This window comes from Temnothorax longispinosus, chromosome 2, assembly GCF_030848805.1.
Source record: "Temnothorax longispinosus isolate EJ_2023e chromosome 2, Tlon_JGU_v1, whole genome shotgun sequence".
In the NCBI taxonomy this organism is placed as follows: Eukaryota; Metazoa; Arthropoda; class Insecta; order Hymenoptera; family Formicidae; genus Temnothorax; species Temnothorax longispinosus.
This window is the reverse complement of record NC_092359.1, coordinates 8,111,407-8,134,529: the sequence shown is the minus strand read 5'-3', so window position 1 is coordinate 8,134,529 and position 23,123 is coordinate 8,111,407. Positions and strand designations below refer to the sequence as shown.

General features: G+C 35.6%; 1 protein-coding gene across 3 annotated transcripts in view; it reads left to right on the top strand.

Annotated features, from left to right (window-relative positions):
* The first annotated feature begins 1,890 nt into the window (after positions 1 to 1,890).
* Nolo (no long nerve cord) overlaps positions 1,891 to 23,123 on the top strand; it is a 186,191-nt gene continuing 164,958 nt past the window's right edge. For all 3 annotated transcript variants that reach the window (XM_071797746.1, XM_071797747.1, XM_071797745.1), the window contains exon 1: positions 1,891 to 2,459. In XM_071797746.1, the coding sequence (XP_071653847.1) occupies positions 2,436 to 2,459 (24 nt within the window). In that variant the 5' untranslated portion in view covers positions 1,891 to 2,435. The remainder of the gene's footprint in view (positions 2,460 to 23,123) is intronic.

The following is a 23,123-nucleotide window of genomic DNA, read 5'->3' as shown; positions in this document are numbered from 1 at the left end:
TTTTTGTCTCTTTGCATATGTGTTCTCTGTACGTTTATATAACACAAAACAATTTTAAATATATTTTATCAAGAATTTTTAAAAGTAAATAGTATAAGTTAATATACTGTAAGTAGATTACGTAAATTGAGAATACGTACAGATCTATTGCTCGCGAGTATAAAAAAAGCTATTTTGTTTTAATTTAATTTACTTGTGAGAGATATATAAGTAAATTATTAGCTAAAACAAGAATTTTATTTTACCTTTTTTTACTTAATTTAACTTTAGACTCTACATCATTCCTCACTTGTACCATTTTTTCTTTAAGCCTCAGGTCTATTTAATAAGAATTAATTACGAGGGAAGATTTGTGTGGTATACATAGCCGCTAAAAACAATCCTCAAGATAAGTTAACCCTCCTCTTGCTGGTTTTGGAATGTACACGCGTACACATAAAGTGGACTTAAAGTCCAACCGCAATGACCACAGGGTGATTTCGCGAACTCGTAACGCGAGCTCTCTGACGTCATAACGCTCCCAATTTTCATTTTCTGTTCCGTTTTACGTATTAGTAACGTATAGCACTCACAATGTCGTCCCAAACATTGTTATATGAGACGAGTTTGGAATATTGCTGCCATGCGCTTTGAGGTTTCATTATTATAAAAGCGAACGGTATAAAAGGCCGTTATTAATTACAATACATAGGAATGCGTGTAAAACGAAACATGAAACAGGTATATTGATGATGAGCCTTTAAGGCTCATCATTTTTAATCCTTTATATTTGATAATTTTATTAGTTTAAATAAAATTTATAACAACAGGGATAAATCTATTAAAAATATATAAAAACATAAGACTCAGTTGGATTTTGTTTGTAATGTCGTATGTCGTAATAAAAAAAAACATGATATGATTAGTTAAAAATTTAATATATCAAGACTTGTATCAAGACGTATTCTTAAAAAATTATAAAAGTTTTAAATATATATTTTGCTTAAATAACAAATTTTTGTCATGTCGCTGACGTGATGTCGCACACTTGATATTTAAAATATTAATATAGATTTAGTAAAATATAATATTAATTTTATAAAATCAAAATATAGCAATTATATCATTTTCCTATTTTTATGAAAAAAAAATATAGAACTCACCTGATACAATTATAAAAGCCTCAAACACCGCGCTTCCAATAGTTGGTTAGACAGCAAAACCATGAAAGAAACATGACACGCAAGTCATGATAGACGTAAATCAAATTACGCGCAGAATGACGGATGGTCCCAGAGTCCTTGCTGCGATTCCCGCAGAGCAGGATACGAAACATTATAACCAGGAAACATCGCTCGCAAAATCTATGCGCGATTATCACTCGGTTCGACGAACAATTATCCTATCTCTTTTCCGCTTCTTGAAGGAAAAGAAAACACCACAAATCAGGATAGTCAAAGGGTAGGTAGTTAAACGCATAAAAAAACAAATTCGACACTTGTTTGATCGTTGCAACTTTGCGGATTATACTTTCTCCCTCAGTCTTCGTCTCGGTCTTCGTCTTTCACCCCCTTCGTACACCGTTCCTCTCCTACTTCTCTTCCTCCTCTTTCCCCTCACGTCTCTTTTGCGTCGTCGCGCGGACTTACCATCCCTCCGGGCGGCACTTTATTCCACTCTCACCCCAACGTGAAGTGGGTGGTCGCGGGGTCGATGGGTGCACAGAGGCGAGGCGCAGTGGGATGCGGCGGAAGCGTGGGAGTTGAGTGTGGCGTTCTCCACGGGGGTGGCGTGGGTGGTCGAGGTAGGAAGGGAGAATAGGGACGGGAGGGGTAGGCGATCATCCCCCCTCTGCATCCCCCACCTTGTACCACGCCGCACGGGCGCCAACGTCAAGCGCTTTCGAGACTTAAGGCCGACACTCGCGTCGCGCACCTCGGCCCGACGACATCGAACGGTAACGCAGGGACACACGTGTGGTTGAGGTGTTTTGCGGTGTTCAGACATCTCCAGAACGAAGGGATCCCAGTTTTCGTAGATCGCACGGGCTCTCGACAATTGCGATCGAAGCATTTTCGGCGAGATCACGTCTCAACAACGTCGTACCTGATCTGGAGTTTCGTCACGTTCGTCGTTGAACCGCGCATCGCGAATCGTTCGCGGCACGTGCTACGCGCGACAATTGTTATGTGCATATCGCGGCGGGAAGAAGGGTGAAGTGTTGAAATAAATATTCGTAAGTGAGAAAGGTAAAGAATCGTAATTTTCCTCGCGGTAGACGCCTGACAGGTTCCTCGATGCGCCCTTCGTCAGGGGGTGACAGTTGCACGTGGTGGGAACTCGACGATCTCTGACAACAGTCTTGCAGTGAGCACAAGGAGTTGCATACGTCAGTTAACAAGTGAGAAAAGAGGGATCCATCGTTGACGAGTGTTCTCACCAAGGTTGTCAGGACCATGAAGAAATCCTATTTCGTCTTCGTGAGTACTGAATTTTTTATCGCGTTACTCGATGCACCCGCATAGATTACGATTGTCTTTCGGTTAGTGACAAAAAGAGACCTGTCTCGGCTACTTGAGCCTCTTTTTCCTTTAAAAAAATTTTTTTTTCTTTCTCTTCTCTGATCGCCGTCACTTGAGAGATGACGGGAAAACAGGTCGGACCTCCTGGGATACAGACGTATTTTATGCCCGTCCCGACTCTTGCTTGTTTCGCGAGGAAGATCAAAGGCCACGAGCATCACTTTAATCTGCCGATGGCCGATGTATCTTTCTCATTTCCCTTTGAGTGGCCGAACTTTTGAATGCGGTCTCTGAGAGCTAAGGAGTCTTCGTGTCCTTTCGCTGCGCGCACCACCCTCGTCCTCTACAGTCCAAGAACGGCAAAATTAACGACGTGGCCACGTGACTCCCTCTCCCTGTCTGAGGGTTGAAGGGGAACGAGGTCAGCCGGTGCACGCGAGTCGACCAATGTCGGTTTCCAGGCTTTTCGGGGCGCCTTGAGATATAGAGCTTTATATATTGGCTGCGGTTAATTTTGCGAGATCTATACATTTTGCTTCGTCTGCATGCCTCTAAGACATATATTATCACATCTCGGGGATTTATGTCATTGACGAGATTTAATCTGGAGAGTGAATTTTTAAGTTTATAATGGCGTGTGTAATTGACATTATACGATCATTTTTCCACCCCAGTTGACTCAGAGCATCAGTTACTTTACATCTATATTATAATTTCGTACTCAACATTGTAAATGTAATATAACACATGTTATTATATTACATTTACATTGTTGAGTGCAAAATTATATATAAGATGCTGTGTCGACTGGGACATTTCTTTTCTCAATAATTTTGGAGAAAAGAGTTTATATTCGCATTACCTTAAATTTAATAAAAAAATAAGGAGATAAACTGCCAAATAAAGATATTAAATAAGTTTTTATTTATTATATCCGTGAATAAAAAATGTAATATTGGAATATAATTTATAGAAGACATTGTAATATTTTCTTTAATTATTTAAGTCATAATAATTGCATATGCAATCAATATAATCAAATGCAAATATAATTAAAAGTAGCGCATTTTTTGTTGTACGTGGAAAATAGGAATTATTTTAATACACGAATATTTAACAGGTGAACGTAGTATTATTGATTAAAACATTATACAAGTTGAGGAACATGTATATAAGTTGTTTCTAACGCGATAGCACTTCTGGTAAAAATCTGTCGAAAGCTATCAAGGCATCGCTGTCAACGGATCTGCTGCTCGACAAAAGACGGCTTTTCCACTATGTTCCACAAATTTTGGGGCATCCTTGTTTGATATAGCAGAAACTTTGTCGAAACTTACGAGCGAGCTGCGTTGCGTACAATACAAACGAGGAGCTTCCGCGCTTCTTCAACAGCGCCTCGAAAGAACTCAGAAGAGAGCGCAGAACTAAAGTAAGGAAAGCAACGGCCATACACTCGGTCGTATTTTTGGCGTTCGCGAGTTTCAGAGCAAGAGGATTTATCGGGGTATGCGATGCACCCATTGTTGGTTCACGGATTTATTCACGGAGCTCGTTAAATGTTTTTGAACGCAACTTCTACTCCGTTTTTTTTAACTATCGATAAACGATATGTTATTATTATTTCAATATTATGCAGGTTTTATTATTAATTATCTCAGCATATATTCTTATACATATTGTATCGAAATAAACGAAACAGATTTTAACTGCACATTTGCATGATTAAATCTTGCAGAAAAAACTTCTACGTTTTCAACGATATTCGAAATATTGCTACGAAAAATATAACGACGACTTCCATCAACGGGAGATTTGACAAATCGCGTAAAGAGAAATCGTGTCTTTTGATCTGAAATTACATTTCCACTTCGTTTTCATTTCCTACGAAAAGAGCAAGTACTTCCCCGCTTTCAAAAGAGTTCACGAACATTCCGTAATTCTTGAATATTTTTCCTGCGTCTTCTCGTATCTTTACGAGGGTCTTTCTGGCTCGTACCAAATTTTCTACTCTGTTTCGGGACGCGAGTAAACCGCTGAGGGAATGAAACGGATCTTGTAATCTACGAGGTACAATACTCGAAATCTCTTGTTCTGATCTACTCCCTCTGTCGCCAAGATCGCCTTTTCTCACCTGCCGAGAGAAATAAAAAAACCGAAAGAAGAACGATCGGGCGGTCCTCCGACATGTCTGGAGTTTGCTTTATTACCTGTCGATTATACGCGGCCACCCCCAAGAGTTCTGTTGTCATTCTGGGGCCCATTGTCGGATCTTGCCGCCTGGGACTTGTCGCAGTCTATCTTTCTATGTTTCTGCTCGCCTCTCTGGCTGTATACCTGTAAAGGATCTAGAAAAGACCCATAGCCGGCAAACAATGCTGGCGGGATCAATACAAGACTATCCACAAATCTTCGTGAGAGATAGTGTTAGAAGGAAATAGGAATTATGTGGGCGCCAACATATCAATAGGCTAATAAGAAAAGATAATTATTAGATGATACGCATGATTAGAAGATAATTACGTTTGCTAGTGTCATGAATGAACGAATAAAATGAGAAAGAGATGGAAAGTGTTTTTGGCATTCCACTTTTGGAACTATGTCAAACGTTCATAAACTAAATTGCATGCTAAATTAAGCCAATTATTATAAGATAAATTTTAATCTTTTGACAACGCGCTATAAACGGTCTTAAAATCTTTTAATATCTTTTAACATCGTTGGTTCTTGTTCTGAGGAATTTCTCATAAAAGCATTTTATATGGAGCTATTTTGCACAATGCTTTCTCGCAATTAGCAAACTACACTACCGGTACAGGCTTAGGACTTTAATATTTCTGCACGTGGAAACTCGTGTTAGTTCTAGAATTCGTGATTCCGAGGCAAGCAATATACTACGTAAAGGAAAGAGGCGATGAATATAACAAGCTAGGTAATACACGCTTGCGCGATATATTTCCGGTGCATTTAAAATAAAGCGCATTTACGTCTCTGTGCAATATACTTATTATATTAGTTTGCTCTTCAGTATAAAACAGATACTTATATATAGTATAAGACAGAACAGATTTTCGTAAGACAGCTGATACGATAATAATAAGATTAATACTCTTATTTGTAATTTCTATTGTGAAATAGAATTTTAAAACTAGAAAAATTTTAATAACATAAATATCGTTTAATTATTTTAAATGATAATTTGCGCTTTGTTTATACATCGTGAAACTTTATAAAATTAGATAAATATCCTCGAAAATATTTACGATGGAATAAGATTTAAGGTAAAAAATTGCTAATTAAAAGGCATGGATTATATTTCCAAAAAAAAGTTTTCCTTATACACTTATTTAAAAGCGTAAGTTTCCATTAAGTTCCGTACATCAGTAACAAGTAACATAAATTTTATACATTTGGAAGATTATGACTTTTTGACGGGAAAGCGCGCGATTGAACAAAAAATACGGATGTTTTGTCGCGTGGAAAAGCAGAAAAAGAATCTGTCACGGAAATAAAAAGAAAATGTACCAATGAGTACCAACACATCGCAAAACGGGAAAAATAACTAAAAATAAAAACGTCTTCACATTTTATTGATTTATCTATTTCAAAATGCGTTTCAAACGTTATATTAAAATCGCTTTTTGTCATATACAGGGCATCTATATATTTTAATAATTTTTACGTAGTAATAATAAATTAATTATTCAACCAATTTCATAATTTGATTCCTTAGACATAATAGATAATATGCTATTATACTGTGTATACTATAGCAATTAATTAATTATGGATTAATTTAAAAAGAATTATTAAATTATTAAACTATAAATTTGAAGAATAAAATTTATCTTTGTTTTCATCGGAAAATGGCAATTAATTTGTTATTACTATATATATCTCCATATATATATGTATATGTATGTATATATGTATATATGTATATGCTATATGTATGTATATATGTATATATGTATATATGTATATATGTATATATGTATATATGTATATATGTATATATGTATATGCTATTACTATATATACAGTATCTTAAAAAGATCGTAACTTTAATGTTTAATGAATTAAAAAAACTGAATCACGTTTTTTGTGGAAAATTAATTTAATTTTTCTGATTTATCACACATATCCTACACAGAGCAAATTTAATTCTTCTCAGGACATAAAAATTTGAAAAAGGCAATAATAGCAAATTAAATTACATTTACAGTTTTTTTTCATCAGTTCAAAGTAAAGCAAAATTTTATTATTCAAATGTGTTATAGATTTAATGTCCATTCATCAAAATTAATTTGAAATACAAGCAACAGAATATATTCGATATAAATTTATTTTGCAGTACGTTAAATGTTCCGCAGCAGTGACAAATTGACTGGCACGCAGCACTCGGCGTTTTTTTCTGCGGCTCACAAATATGTATATGCGTTAACTTTACTGCTATTATATAACACCGAGAAATCGTGATCGTAATTCAAAATACCGAGAGATGTGATCACTCTCCGAGCAATTAGTTGCGATTAATAGTTCTATAAATAGTCTCTGATTAATAGTTCACGCAAATAATTAATTCCCAAGGAGTGGTTTCGAAGTGACGGTTATTTATTGAAGTAAATATATTTCGCCTGATCTATTTTCAGTTGGATTAGCAATCGAATAGGGAATTACAAATTATTATTTTACAGTATTAATAAAAAATAATTATTTATTGAATCTATCTTGTCTATCTTTAAATTTTCGACTCGAATGCTCCGTTTACGGATTGAGCTCGTGGATAATACACGGATCACCAAATCGAGCAAATTAAGTGACGAGAATCCGCAATACATACCATTTTCTAATTATTAACGCGCAATGTTAAGAATAAAGAATAAAGAATAAAGAACATTTATCGTATCTTTATTTTACAGCGTTTAAATATTTTGGGGGCGGTAACAGCTCGCGCGCGGCTTTAATGATTGTTTTTGTGACGTATAGCGCGCTGTACTGACGCAAGGTCGCCGCGCTCTCATTCGCACACCGAAGCTCGAGCGAGCAGGTAACGGTGTAAATCGCTTCGTATGTCGTCTCATTATCTCGCGCAATATGATCGCGACGGGTACCACGCCAAACGAGATCGCTCGCTACGAGGATTCAGTTCGAAGGGAGACCGTGCAAAATGTTGCGTAACCGTCGTACCCTAATGATTAATGCGCGTGGGGTCGCGAGTGAATTTTCGTGGGTTAAGTTAGGTGGATGAGTGTTGTGCCAAGAAGACGAAGAAACAGGGGTGGAACACGAGAGGAGGAGGAGGCCCGGGGAGGCATTGGGCGACGGCGAAGCAACCTAGGGGGTAAGTAATCTATTATCTATCTATCTGCTTGTTATTCGCAATATAAATTGTTTATAATTATTTCACGAGAGCAATAATTATTTTCTGAAATATTAATTATTTTGGACATTGTTATAACTTGGGTGTATTTGTGTTTTACAGATCAACGTAGATCGCAGTGCAGTTTACAACTTTGCGCATTGTATTAGTGAGTTAAAATATCTTTTATCTTATATTACTAATTGTAAGTAATAATAGATCTGTAAAAATTGTATCAGAAATATTATAAGAATATTAAATATAATGCATTTGTATGCGGATGTTTTCCGTCTCTAAGGTCTCATTCATGCAAATATTAACGCGCTTGAAAACGAATCGCTCTTTTCGAAGCGTGCAACGCGAAGATCGATTATAATGGCACGTTTTAAACGGTCCCCCGGACGAGACCGCAAACAGGTTAGGCGCGGGGAACATATACAGGCCGCACGGAAGTGTTTATGATCTATGGGCGGAGTGCCTGGGATTATGTACGGGGGAAGATTGTGCAAAGTGGATTAGTGGGATATTAGCGGCGGTCAAGCGTGCTGGCGCTTTCAAGATAAATACTTTGGCACGATATAGGCCCCGTGTCGTGTTACAAAGCGCCCGGGAATCGTTAGCCGCGTCTGCGCGTCGCGTGATTGAGTTCCGAGGTAGCTCGGGCTCAGATGAAGTATGCGTGGCCGGAGCGAAACGCTTTTAGACTTCTATTAGAAGCTGAACACGGGGTGGCATTCCTTAACACCTTGTTAATATCGTCCTGTCGTTTTAAGCGAATTTATCTTCGATCGACGGCGAGATTAAATCCTATCTTGCTGGTTGCGCGATTCGAAATGGTACAGTTATTCTAGTTATATTGTCTTGGATGCAAGAAGCAGAAGGAAATAAATATCTTTTTAAAAACGCATTTTATTTTGTTCTTGATGCATACACTTATTCACTTCTTTATTTCCCGTATATGTTACTTTCGCTGATTTATAAGGTAAATGTTCCAATGCCTGTACACGTATACCTATATGTCTGGACATTTTTATCATTCTAGTCCTTAAATAAGTTATAAAGCGAATTAAAATCAAGGACTCAAAGATAAAAATATTTTTCTTATATTATATTTTTATCTTTGATTTTAATTAGCGTTATACTTACCTATTTAAAAACTAAAATGATAAAAGTGTCCAGACATAGGTCTTAAAAGTGTTCCGACATTGGTATATTTATCTTGCTTTATCTATCTCTCTCGTCATATATTCTCTTCCTCTGATCTTGGACTTTCTCTTACACAGTGAGCAACATTTTTAACACAAATTAATGTGTGCACTATATAACATACGTTATATATAGCATATACGATTATATATTTTACATATTTAAAGTCAGAAGTTAGCGATATGTATGTTAGAATAATGAAACGTGATATGTGAAATATAATTCTATTCAAATTGGACATTTAACAGATATGTCAGCAGTTTATTTTAACAGATTCTTATTCTTTTTTTTTTAACTTTTATGTTATATATCCGAGTACTGTCTTGTCTCAATTTTTTTTTTTTTAATGTTTAAACGTTAAAACATTTAAAACGTAACAAAATAAATTTGAAACTAAATTAAATAAGTTAATATAATTATTTGAGATTAACTAAAACAAGGAAATATTAGGACATGAGATTTTATTATATTTGTCGAACTTTAATTAAACTCTAAAAGCTTAATTGAAATCTTGTCATCTCTAGTTACTTATAAACCTGAAAGTGGTCGATCTCTATCATTAAAAGATTAAATAAATTAACTGCTAAATAATTTTTTAAAAAGTTTTACCGAAACGAAAAGGTTTGGAAGCATGAATAATCGAAATAAATCCGATAAATTGCTCACGAATAAACGATAGCTTTACGACAATGCATTCCGCATCGAACGTGAAAACTATGATAAATTTATACGTGATAATTTTTATTTAAAATAAATACAGTTTGATTGTTCGGACGATAATGCGGATTGCGAAGTAAACTATATACATGTATACATTTACGTGTAAAACTTTAATATTCTCGCGTAACGTGCGCCTCGGGTAATGAAAAAGAAAGCTACAAATGTGCTCGAGGAAGTTTATTCGCGATCATAAACCGGCGTGCACTGCGGATTCGTAGATTTTTAGACAGCTTGTTGCAGCATGTAACGTGCTATAATCACGTAGCTCCGTCGGTCGTCACGGACGTATTTTCGACGAGGCTTTCTCTAAAAGACTCGCTAGATGATTTTCTCTCAACCTAGTCTCTGTCAAATAACTTGTGTCTCATTGTGCTCATTCCGTAACGAGTAGTAAATTAGCGCTGCACGTGCAGGTGCGAACAAGTTGAGTTCATACGACCCTAGTCGCCTAGTTAGGTAAATAATACGTAGTAAATAATACGTAATTACAGGGCGCAATAAAATATTAGTCCGTTAGTCCAGTTGCTCCGAGATCAATACTGCTTAGACTTTACCGTTTTGAAAAGGTTGACACGTCGGCCACATCGACATTTTTTTCAGCTAAAGATAAAAGAATGAGCTAAAAATGGGAGAAAAAATGTCTTCTACATTTTCCACATCGGAAATACAGTTTAAACTTTATATGGTTAATACGTCGGCTATATCGTAACTATATAATTTTAAACTGTATTTCCGATATGGAAAATGTAGGAGACATTTTTTCTCCCATTTTTAGCTCATTCTTTTATATCTTTAGCTGAAAAAAAATGTCGTATTAGCGTCTTTCAAATCACTGTCTGAATGACAATTATTGCGACGGTATAATGTTGTTGGTCAAAGTACGATAAAAGTTCACGAGCTAACTTGTTCTTAAAAGACAGCAAACTCGGTTTGCTCATGGGAAATCTGAGCGAGCGTACTAGTATCACTACGTCCGGGATCACTTACGAGGATACGGAAATGTTGTATGGATATTCGTACGAGTGGTCGGTATGAGAGTTCGGTAACGCTGCGAGAATTTCCGAGAGTCATGCCGGATTATCGAGCTGGCCGTTCTCCCGCGCGCATTTCATCCCAAATGTACCGCGATTGGATCCCTTAGCCGATCGGGCCTTTTGATTAAATCATTATGTAACTTGAATATAATTTTCGCGGATAATTACTTGGATCGTTGGCTATCGTATTAGATGATCTCGCTATTAGAATAATCGATGTCGGGAAATCTGAACCGTAAAGCGTTATTGTATATTTTCTCATAAGTCTGAGTATAAATCGTATCTATAATTTTAATCTCTTTAGAGATACTGACATATACGTTTCTATTTTTTTAAATTCCATATACTATTAACAAAGAAAAAACAAACAATATAGGAAATAAATTTTTACTGTAGAATCTCCAACAAAGGAAAAAAAGATCTCTTCATATGATGGCAGATATTCACATAACTTGGGGAATTGGTATTAAAATATTTATTATTTTTTAACTTCGAAATTTATTCCTGAAGAGGATAATAAATTTTCGATAAATGAATATAGTTAAAATTATTCCGTCTTAATTTTGAAAATATCTAAATATTATACTCTTTAAACTCATAAAAAAACTAAAATGAAATTTTTTAAATTTATTACTCTTTATATAAAGAACTAAGTGTCGTTTATGCTTTGTAAGCAGTAACAACAATATTCTGTCGTTACCGATATTGTAAAACATAAATGTACATATCGATAGACTTAAGTATTGGCTCTAACTTCCTTCTGCTTCGAGTCTGAATACCCTGAGATGTTCGGAGTGAAACGCGAACGGTACGAATCGAGGTTATTGGATGAATCTCGTGCACATTTGCGATAAAAGATGCGCTCATTACTGCAGTCATCCTCCGAGGCAGTGTCCGGCCCATTTCGACCGATCAGTCTTCGCTCGATCGCGGCATCGAGTTGCCCCGTTAATGGGTTAAAAGAGGCGCTCCGTTCCGGCTCTTGCAAGGCACTTTACAGATTGCCCCTCGGAGTAGTAAGCCGTTAAGCCCCGTGCTGTACAGAAAATGTTTTAAGAACTTAAGGGCTGTGGTCGGCCTAAAAGGATTATGACCGACCCAGCAGCGTGACCACGCGCGGGAGGATGTTAAGAGTGGAAGCGCTCGCTTATCTCGGTAACGACCGCTCTCAGGTTTTACGGATTCCCCGTTCTCCCCGCCAATCGGCCGATCGGTAGTTGGTGCGCGTGCTGTCGTTGCCGGTCAGAACGATCGGGATCGGGAATTCGAGGATTACGGCTCGCGCATATATGCGCGTCGGGCAATCGAGCAAGGTGGCGACGGCACATCGTCGTTGGGCCGCTCGAGATGTCAAATACTATCCGCTCCTCGTAAATTCTTCAGCGACATCGTGTCCGGGATATTTCGATCTCTTCGCGTGTTGAACTCGCCTGGATATGGATATGTAAATGCGTAGGGTGTGCGCTGCGACGCGCGTAAAAAAGTACTTTGCCTGATGGCGACGTTAGTTTCGCGTTTTACGATTTTCCGTCGCTCGCCGAATAGTTCGCTGTTACATATTATACGTTCGCGAGCACAACGGGGAGTATCGCGACCCTTTCACGTACATTGCTGTGATAGATAATTTTTATATTGCCTGTTACGTTACTTCGACATTCTCGAAAGTCTATTTTTAACCTAGAAACGAAATCTGGTTACTTATGAGGCATTAATGATGGATAAACGTTTATCGCCTGGAGCATATAACTCCGTTAATGCGACTGGGACGAGTAGTCTGTCGAAACGACAAATTATAGAGGCGCAACGTTGATGATGGTAGTAGAGCTGGTAACGATTGCCTTGTTTTACGAATTTCTCGCCAGCCAATCGATATGAGCAAGACGTTTGAGAAATTGAAGACTGCTGGGCCGCGTACGTCCGGTTGCTAGTCGGGATAATAGTTGTGCCAGGCGCCTTTCATCATCCTGAGGCGGTAATGGACCGATACCATCGGGATCCTCGGTACTCTATTTCCAGTCCCACAGGCTTTCTACGTCGACGATAATTTGGCACCTGGTATATACCGGGAAATTCTAAGGCATAGATAGCGCATCGTCGATTATTTCATCTCCCAAATGTATGAAACACAGCGTGCCTTAAATGGAAAAAATACGAAAAAACACACGCCAACTTTCCGATTTCTATACAATACACTGTGCCGGCGATGATGCCAAATATTTGGACGGAAAAATATGTCGACGAGAAAGACAAATTTTCTTGGAAGTTAATCGTGATTTAGCTGATAGTAAAATAGCTGATAGTCCTGATTTTAATCAATATAGTCAACATTGATTTTCTTATATATTAAAAAATAAATAGCGATTTTAAATTTCTGTTGTAATATATAGTTATAAAAGTAACAGAATCATAAGAATAGAACAATATATAAATATTTAAAAAATTGAATATTTGATTAATTTATTTTTATTTAAATTTTTTATTTGCAATTGATTTATTCTAAAATAATTGACCTTATTTGCAATTAATTTATTTTAAAATAATTGAACTTGAATATTACATGATTGCATATATATATTATTTTCTTGTTTTCTTATAAAATTGACAGTACCAGTCTTTCGCTACAGTATGTCTATGAATTTAGTATGGCGCATCTATTCCGATATTACGGTAATCCTCTCATACTCAGTATTCAGAAAACTGAGTATCCGTTTGACAGCGGTGTACGAGCGTGCCAGAAAAGCAATTACTCGCTTAAACGTCGATGAGATATCGATTGGTAGCAAGAGATGTATTCCCTCTTACGAGCTTCTTCTAATGCGATTGATGCTCGTTCAGTTGCGATATTCGTTCCAAGTATTTCGCTTAGGTCTTATACCTTTGATTATGGGAAATTCTTTGATAAATTCATTGACAATATACCGTGATTTACCATGGAAATAAATGGAACTAGGAATCAATAAATTTAATATAGGGATAATTTATCCCGGTTATCTTTAACTTCAATTAAAGTAATTAAAACAAAATGCAGGTGCATAATAGGTACATATACAAATTTTGAATTCTTTAAGCCAATGTATATCATATGTCTCTTCGCTATATTCGTTCGTCGATAATCGATTTTGGGATGATCGGAATTGGGAATTCCATCTCACGCGGCTGGTAACGAGAATGACGAGATTAGATATTGATTACGTTCGCGTCACGCGTCATGAGGAGAAACGATTTTTCGCCGAGTCGATGAGCAATTCTCGGTAGAAACGAAATGCTTCAAGGAACGATATGGTAATTCTCTATGTTGGATATCGGTTTTTAAGATATGCTATTTTTCAGCCGAGAAAAGTTCATGCCATCTCTCATGTCAAATTATATTGGATTATATTTATGCGGTCTATAATACGCGCATAAAAATATCTTTACATATATATGTAACAAATAGCAGTAATACAAGAATAATTATATATCCACGATAAAAATATTTGAATTGAACTTTGAAGGATTGTGCCATGGAGTTAAATAAATAATGACAATTAATCATAATAAAAACGAAAATTATTTCTTAAAGACAAAACATTTTATACCTTTGAAATAATAGAGGAAGACATGTAGACACACGGAGAAAGTATTTAGTTTTAAATATTATATAATTAAATTAGATATTTTGAAATATATATCTTTGTATATCTACTTTTGCGTTGATATCGATAAATATCTTTCGATAAAAGTTTTATATCTTTTTTTATTATTATCAATATTCTCGTAGATATCAGATATTCTCGAAGTAATATTAGTATTTGGAAAACATGTATATATTTAATGATCAGGTTAGCGCATTTGCATAATGAAAACGTAACATATCTTTTTAATACCATAGATGGAATTTGCACCAAATTGACGGGCAAAATGAAACAACAAATCGATAATGAATCACAACGAGAAGTAGAAAGAGAATAGTCTCTCGTGAAACGATGGCTTGTGCATGTTCACGAAACGTTTTCGATGACCTAGAAATTAACGGAAATCGTTAAAATCGACTGTCGTTACGCGAGCTAATTTCAAGGATTCCTTGGAGTATCGACACGAGTGATAGGATAACGTGTATGCAGAACTCTGGAGTGTTTCTACTCACTCATATTTGAGCAGAATTGCTTCTACGAGATATATGAATTCACTACATTGATAACTAATAATTAATGATTCAAACATATAATAGACACAATTACTTAAATAAATTAATTGTTAACTTTTACTATTTAAAAGTATTTTATTACTGAAGAAAAATAAACAAGACCCTGATCTAGATATTCTAATGAAAAAGATTTATATCTCAAGAATATTGTTCCCATCGTTACGATCTTAACAATTTTAATTCTTGTTTTATTTATGTCGTTTTCAAACTGCCGGTCGATACGGCTATTTCCTTGGCCAGTTAAAAGAAACGTCGTTTTGCTTGTTACGCGCTCGTATTGAATCGGAAAGTCATTTCTCCGGCGTAGCTGCAATGTCGACTGTGTTTGTGACACATATATCGAGGGGAAGGGCGACATTCAACGTGCCGTCATTAACGCTCGCCACGGGAGAGTGCGACGACCCGGGTCGCAATTAGTTCGCATACCTGGCCCATGAACCTGGCGAAGAAACGAAACACCGCGCAAAGCGCATCGCATGATCGCGCAGTCACGTCTCTCTCGTATCGTGGGACGAATGTATGTACGCAGGTGCAGCATGCCCCTGCGCTAAAATGCAACACCGCGTACGCAATTATCTGGGAAACATGCAAACCATTGACGTGCCTACGCGTACCGCTGTTTTCTCTACTTAGGAGGCGCAATTTTCTTTTTCGTCGCGGTTCTCGTCGGGGGCTGTAAATAACATTTGTGCGCGCGACTTGACGCGCGCACACACGCTCTCGCGCGTTTATTTACTTAGTTATTAATGATGTTTTCCCTGCAACGAGAAGAGGTACAAAAATAAGGATATATATAGACTAATATGTGGATAAAACTGTTCCGATTGAAATCAGCAATTAGACTGCGAAAAAAGCATACAAAAAAGTATACAAAGTTAGCATTTTAAATGATAACTTTGTATACTTTTTTGTATGCTTTTTTCGCAGTCTAATTGGAATAAGGAAAGTATTTTTCATTAACAATAGGAAAGAAAATATTTTTATAAACTTCGATGTTTTCAAGTAATGTGACTGTTGAAAGGAGCATATAATTAATATAATGTGTATGCAAGATGTACTTATATATTTATTAGATTTTATAATTTTTTTATTACATATTGACTATTATATATTTACAAAATCATGTATATATTTATATAAATATGTATTGGGTCAGGGGTAATGTCCGAGCATCCTGTGGTCATTATTATTGCAACATCGTCATTATTACACGACGCAAAAACTTTCATCTCCGTTGGATTTGGTTTTTCATGAATTAATTTTGAGGATTATCTTTAGAATTACATAGCTTAAAGAGCATTACAAGCCAAGGTACTGTCGCACACAGTGGTTATTTACTCTATACGTGATTCAATCTTGGATTGCACTTAACAGTGCAACTTTTGTCTAGATTTATTAATGGAAGCAATGAAAATTGGAGCCGATTTTGCCTTTTAATTAGCTTTATATATAATTTTCGATTGCATATTATTTTTCAGATCAATTGATCATTTAGGTATATTTAGTCACAACAGAAAATAATTTTATTACTTTCAGAAAATAATACAACCGTTCTCTTTTAACGTAAAATATGTCGCAAAATGTGTAACGATAAAAATTTAAACTTAAAATAGTTTTTGTCACTATCTTTTTCATGTGACATTACGCGAAAGAATTATACGATTGTAGGAAAAGTAGCACATATTAAGTAATAGAGGCGAAATGCGATGCGTTTGAAATTAAATGCATATGCTGAACGCATATAATCAACGCTTTTAATGTAAAATTTTTATATTTTTATTCGTCTCTTTTTTATATCGCATTACTTTTTATTCGTTTCTTTTTTTATATCGTTTTATATTACGTGTCAAAATATTCTATTGCCGCGAAAGGTTTGTAACTGGTAACCACGGACTGCGGCAATATTTTGCACGTCATCAGAAAACCGCGGAAGCTATGCTGCGGGGAATCGTGCATGGACACTGTCGCTACGCGTCCGTGCGATAGGAAACATGAAACTATTTCCGACCCACAGTTAAATAATATCATCGGAAAGATGAGAAAGCTGAACGAGCTTTCAAGAGAAAACATTTTTCTTGAAATAACGCGAGAGACACCGTGGAATTGCGTCTGTTCATTTGCGACAATGTTGCGTAAAATCTTTATTAGATTTCCGAACGCTGTTCTTGTTTTGAGTACAGAATAAGTTTCAGTAAAATCCTATCTTGTAATAGAATCTGAGATACAGAATATAAATTTATTTATAAATTTATTTATTTGATGACATTTTTCTTCGAAATATAATATATATATATATATATATATATATATATATATATATATATATATATATATTATATTTGGATTTCTGCGTAAAAAAAAAGAAAAATGTCGAAAGATATATTTTATTTGAAAATACATTGCATTCAAAATTGTAAATTTAATTAATAAGTAATCTAATATCAAATCTTTGAAGAAACTATTATATGTTTTGCATAAAAATATAAATAACTTAAAAAATATAGAATATACACAAAAAAGATTACATAGATAAATAGATTAAATAGATAGATAAATAGATAATCTTTTAAGACAGTGTTGGAGAACGAATATACGCGTGTAGCGAATAAAATATTGGATCAGGCTGTGTAAAAGCGCATTAATATATCATAAAACGAATGTTCAATCAGAAATTCTCTATAAAACTTTTATAACCCATCAACGCACTTGATATCCTTGCTATATTTCCGTTCGTGTACCGTGTAATCAGGTACTGGAAGGGGCCGATCAATGGAGCTTGCAAAGACCGTTCGAGAAATATTCTGAAATATTACGAGTATATTAATATACGAGGCGTATAATTATATGAGAAATACCGATATTCAGCCGGACAGTGTGAAAACGTCCTAATGATTCCTCGACGTTGAATGGCAAAAAATTGAAATCTATTCCGCGGAAGACAGTGGTAGAAAGTAATTAGAAAGAGCGAGCGATTATCGCGATTAAAATCCTCCGGGTAATCTCGCGATTTAACGCGACGAAAGGTCGATTTGCATAATCCACCGTAGACAGCGAGCGAAATTCGACGTTGAGTTATTCCATCCGCCTCTGTAACAATGTAATCTTCGCGTTATTCGATCATTTAAGAGTCCTTCGCACCAGTAATTTAGATTTAAGTCAAAGTGGCTTAGTGACTTTTGTTCTTTTTAAATTATTGCTTACTTTTATTACGGTTGTTAAAGTTAGATAAGGGGTTTAATTGATTTTACATATCTTTTACTGTGCCTGTCTTTAAGAGGCACAGTAAAAGTTCTTCGAATTAAGTAATATAGAGCTTTAATAATTGATTGCGAAAACAATTACTTGTTAAATGATTGTGGAGTTCTAATAATTGATTGCGAAAACAATTATTTATTAAATGATTGTGGAGCAATCTAAAAAAAGAACGAAAATTTGTTTGACCGAAATTATTAATATTGGTACAATATTTATTTTAAAATACGAACGAACTTCTGAAATGATTACACAGTTACGTTAATTATCAACAATGTTTAAATGACAGAATACGGTTATCGTTTTTCATTTAAGCATCTTGAAGACGAAAATCTTCTCGGTGTGACGTGGTGAAAGTGATAAAAAACAAATAATAATTTTGTCAATACTCACCTAAGGACGGCGTTAAAAGACGTCCGGCAGCATGTCGATTTTCTTACCGCGTGACGAGCTAACCAAGTAGGAAGAAATTTTCACCCTGGACTTCGTAGCAATATCGCGTTTTTATCCCTCGAAACAGAAATGACCAATCCAATGTACCGGAGCTTGAAACAGCCTGGAGAAAGAGCGAGATTGGCTTCGATCGTTTGATCGGGCCAATCTCCACGCGAGTGTCGAAAAGATTTCCTATTCTCCATTATCTTTTTGCAAGACCAAATCTTCCTTGGCCACTGCCAATATAATTTCAACTTGCGCAAATTTCTCTGATATCTTTTAAGCTGATCACCCGAGCAAATCGTGCTTCCTCGGTTGAATAAAATCGAGCACGTGCATGTTTATGGATAGAAAGATATGGCGTGTAAAGTTGCTAAATGCTGTACAAACATGTTTCAACGTATCCACGATATCATCGCGTATTCAGGAACGTACATTGTAGGTATTTGCTAAAGATTGATCGTGCCATTAAATGATAATGGATGTAGTTTATGTCGATAGTACGATTTTATCAAGAAATTACTACTTGTTAAATAATTACAATTTTTACGAGTTTTAATTGAAGAATACGCGAAAGACACGAAATGTATAATTAAATTATTATTCTAGCTGTATTTCATATAGGTAAAGCATTTATATGTGCACAAAATGATTTTGAGAGACATTGGAGGCACTATAAATATATAGAGTCCACTCGTACATTGTCCAAGTTAGTTCGTACAGAACGCGAAATCCGGACACGTCTCGGTACGTTTGACAAATTGACGCGAACTTCAGCGAGTGACTTTTAGCTTGATGTAAGACGAGTTCTGGTTTCAGTTTGAGCGTCGAATTTATTTTCAGCGCATGGATAGATGAGTGAAGTAGTTTCTCGAAAGGTATAGTGTCGATTAATAACGCAGCCATGCACAAAACTGCCATTTCCCTTTCATTTCCGAACCGGATGAGATCTATATCGTTTTGTTAAAATATTCAATTTCATGACATAAATAATTCAAAGAAAAACCTGTTTTGTTGGTGTTCTGCACGAAATAACTCTGAAAAAAGAGCGTCGCGAAAATATAGTGACACTAAAATCCGAAGAATGGTTTTTTGGATTTGACGATCATTTTGTAAATGCGACTGGTCGAATAACAGCATCAGAGTTCCAGTTCTGGAAGGAAAAAAAGCATTTTATGTTGTTTTTAATTAAAGGTGAATCTTTTAAACATCATTTGCTCGAAAGCCGTGTACGTAGCTCTTTCTCGCATCCATGTTTTCAATTTTAGATCGTCTTTAAGAAAATCGCTCTTCAGGACCTAGGTCGCCGATTCAATTTCTCACGCGCGAGCGACAGCTCGTGATAGCTCGAATGGAACGCGGAATCGGATACGTTTCGGTACGTTTGACAAATCGACGGAAGCGAGCTCGCGGAAGTTTTTTCTCCAATGCGAAAACTCGCCGCGCTACTTTGCGCAAGTTTTTTGATGGGGCACATGGTCGCGTCCCTTGCTCGAAGCTCCTCAGTTATTTTTCCGTGGAAGATCGTTTCCGGTTTTTCCCGCGGCGCATAAAACAACTGGGAGAACCTTGGGAGAACCTAAAACTTTCTTACGTTTTGTACGTGTTTTAACTTTTATTTGTTAAAATTTTCTTCAATTTTGATCACTTCTCATCACAATATTCCATAACACGATTAAAATATTAAAATTAATTTTGATTAATTTTGAATAATTCACGATGTTCTCTTTCCCCTTTTTCTTTATCATTTAAGTATCTACTTTTAATCACACATCTTATATCAATATGAATCACATAGTTCGACAAGTATTAAGAAATTAGAGCAATAATTAAGAGATTATGACATTAGGAGAGCAATGACATTGAATACATTATTTTTAATACAATTACTTAATGAAATGATTTCCATGCTCAAAAAAAGCATGAATTTGCAATTGCAATTGAATGATTGTAAGAGCACGTAAAGTAATTAAAATTGTGTATGCACAAAGACACGCAATGAACGTGAAATTTGAACCAATTTGGTAATATTGAACGGAATTAACGTTCGGGTTATACGATTGCTAATAATTTCGATAAATAGATTTTTGATTAATTAGAGAATTTGACAAATTTAAATGTGCAAATGCACATACGATGCAAAATGATAAGCATATTAATACGTAAAATGGCACTGAATACTGTGATAGTCATTATGCAATTAAAAAATAATCTTGTTATATAATATTTGAAATTATAGTGCTATTATATAATACTTGATGCAAGAATATGTAAATGGTGGTTATATATGCTTATCTTTGTATTTCTATTAACTAGTTACGGCAAAAAGAATAAACAAACTCGCGTTTTACTCTGCATTTTATTGCGGAACATTTAAAACGATACTTATTATACCCCCAAAATGAATTGTCCACGATCAACGTTGAAATACATCGCAGAATACCGGAGTATATATTCTTGATAGAATCGCGACGTATGGGACAGGGCGAGACGCGTCTCGTATTTCTGCATTTCTCTTTCTTTGCCGCATACGTCTTCAATCATATGGTATAATATGAATCGCGCACGCGGGTTCACGGGGTCCGGTTGAAAGTGAATGCTTTAACGTACGCACTTGTATTGTAGATCGCGACACACGACGTTTCTTATTGCCGATAAATCTTGTTTTCCTTTTATATATAGCTTTTGAAATATCGTTTCACAATTTTATTTGTTTCTTTTCTCAGTTTTCTAAAATACATAGAGCACCCCTTACCTATGTATGTATATATCTATTTTTGTTTGATGCATATTTTAAAACGCATTTTGATAAATTGCTATCGACTTTTGCTTACGATATAATTAAATGTAGAAAGTAAATATAAAAAATATATATATATATATATATATATATATATATATATATGTTTATGTGTTGAAAATGTTAATGAAAAACGTAAAATATTTATACGAAAATTTTTATGAGGGATGTCAGTTATTTTTACTTCTTCACTGAGTGTTTTATATTTTTTGTGTGTCATATAAACTGGTAATGGCTGAAACATCTATCCTCGGATTCATTATAAATGAGATGCAACTAATAGCGCAATTTTTTGTGGCACGTTCACTCACGAGTTAAATTAACCGTGTACTCGCGCTGTAACATCGAATAGTTAGAGTTGTTTGTAGAATAATATGCATTATAACTTCCATATGTAGTAGACAAGGAAATGAACAAAGCGCGATCATGTACGACCGCGTACGTTTAAGCTCCGTACGTGTATAAATATGTATATAAATACACACACGATAAAGTATGGACTGCGATGCGTGTGGAGCGCGTGCTTACGTGCTATGTGTGTGTGTGGCAGGTATAATAAATTTTCTATAGCGAATCTTTCTCAGAATTCGTGAGAAAGTCGAAAGTCATATGTTCAACATTAAATGCGCTAAGTCGGCTAAATGCAATGCTTTTATTCTTATCTATCATGAATGTGCCCTTAATTTGTATTATTAGATAAATTTTATTTAAAATTAACCATCTAGTCCAAATATATCAAACTTGATCGAATTAGCTGCGCAACGATATAAAAAAGTATAATTATTTTTTGAAAACTGTAACGCATTAACGACTTGCTAATATGTGGATATGAATTATCGATAGTTTATTAAATTTAAACATTCTGCCTCGATATAATCCATGCATACTGATGACGTTTTAAATTCGGCCGCGAGCCTGGCGAGATGTTAACCCGACGAGAGAGCAGGATTTATTGATCAGCCGCTATAAGCGCGCGAATGCTCTCTTTCTCCTCTCTCTCCGCGGGGGATTATAAACGGATCGCGAAGTTTCGCTGTTCCATCCTTCGCGAATTTTGCGCACGGTATTACGCAAACCGGGCTCCAACGTCTTGAATTACGCGCGAGCGCCTTCTTCTGCATGTAGGCGCGCGCCTCCTCGAGCGTCTTTAATGGTACATTAACTGCTGCGGTTCTCCTAAATTATTGATATTTACCCGGCACAACCGGGGTATGTACGAACATGTTTTCTCAGTCGAGCGGGTTCCTCATCGGAAGAGATATCCACATTCGCGCGAACGATTAAATTTTATATGCTCGGCTACGACACACTTCCTTGAATCCCTTCGACAGCTTGTTAAAATCATATAGAGCAGGTTGAGATGCGATATAGACCGTATATTCAAATTTCTTTACCTTTTTGGCATTTTTATACAATTATTATTGCTGCAAATCTTGTTTGTTACATTTGGAATTTAAAAATATATATAAGTAATCTTTGTTACATTTCCGTGTATTTATATCTACACAGATTTATGCTGTTAATATCAATTTACTCAACAAAATTTTGAAATATTAATAAGTAAATGTTACAATATATAAATACGATCATATGCGATATATTAGTTACGTTGATAGAAGATACTTAAATT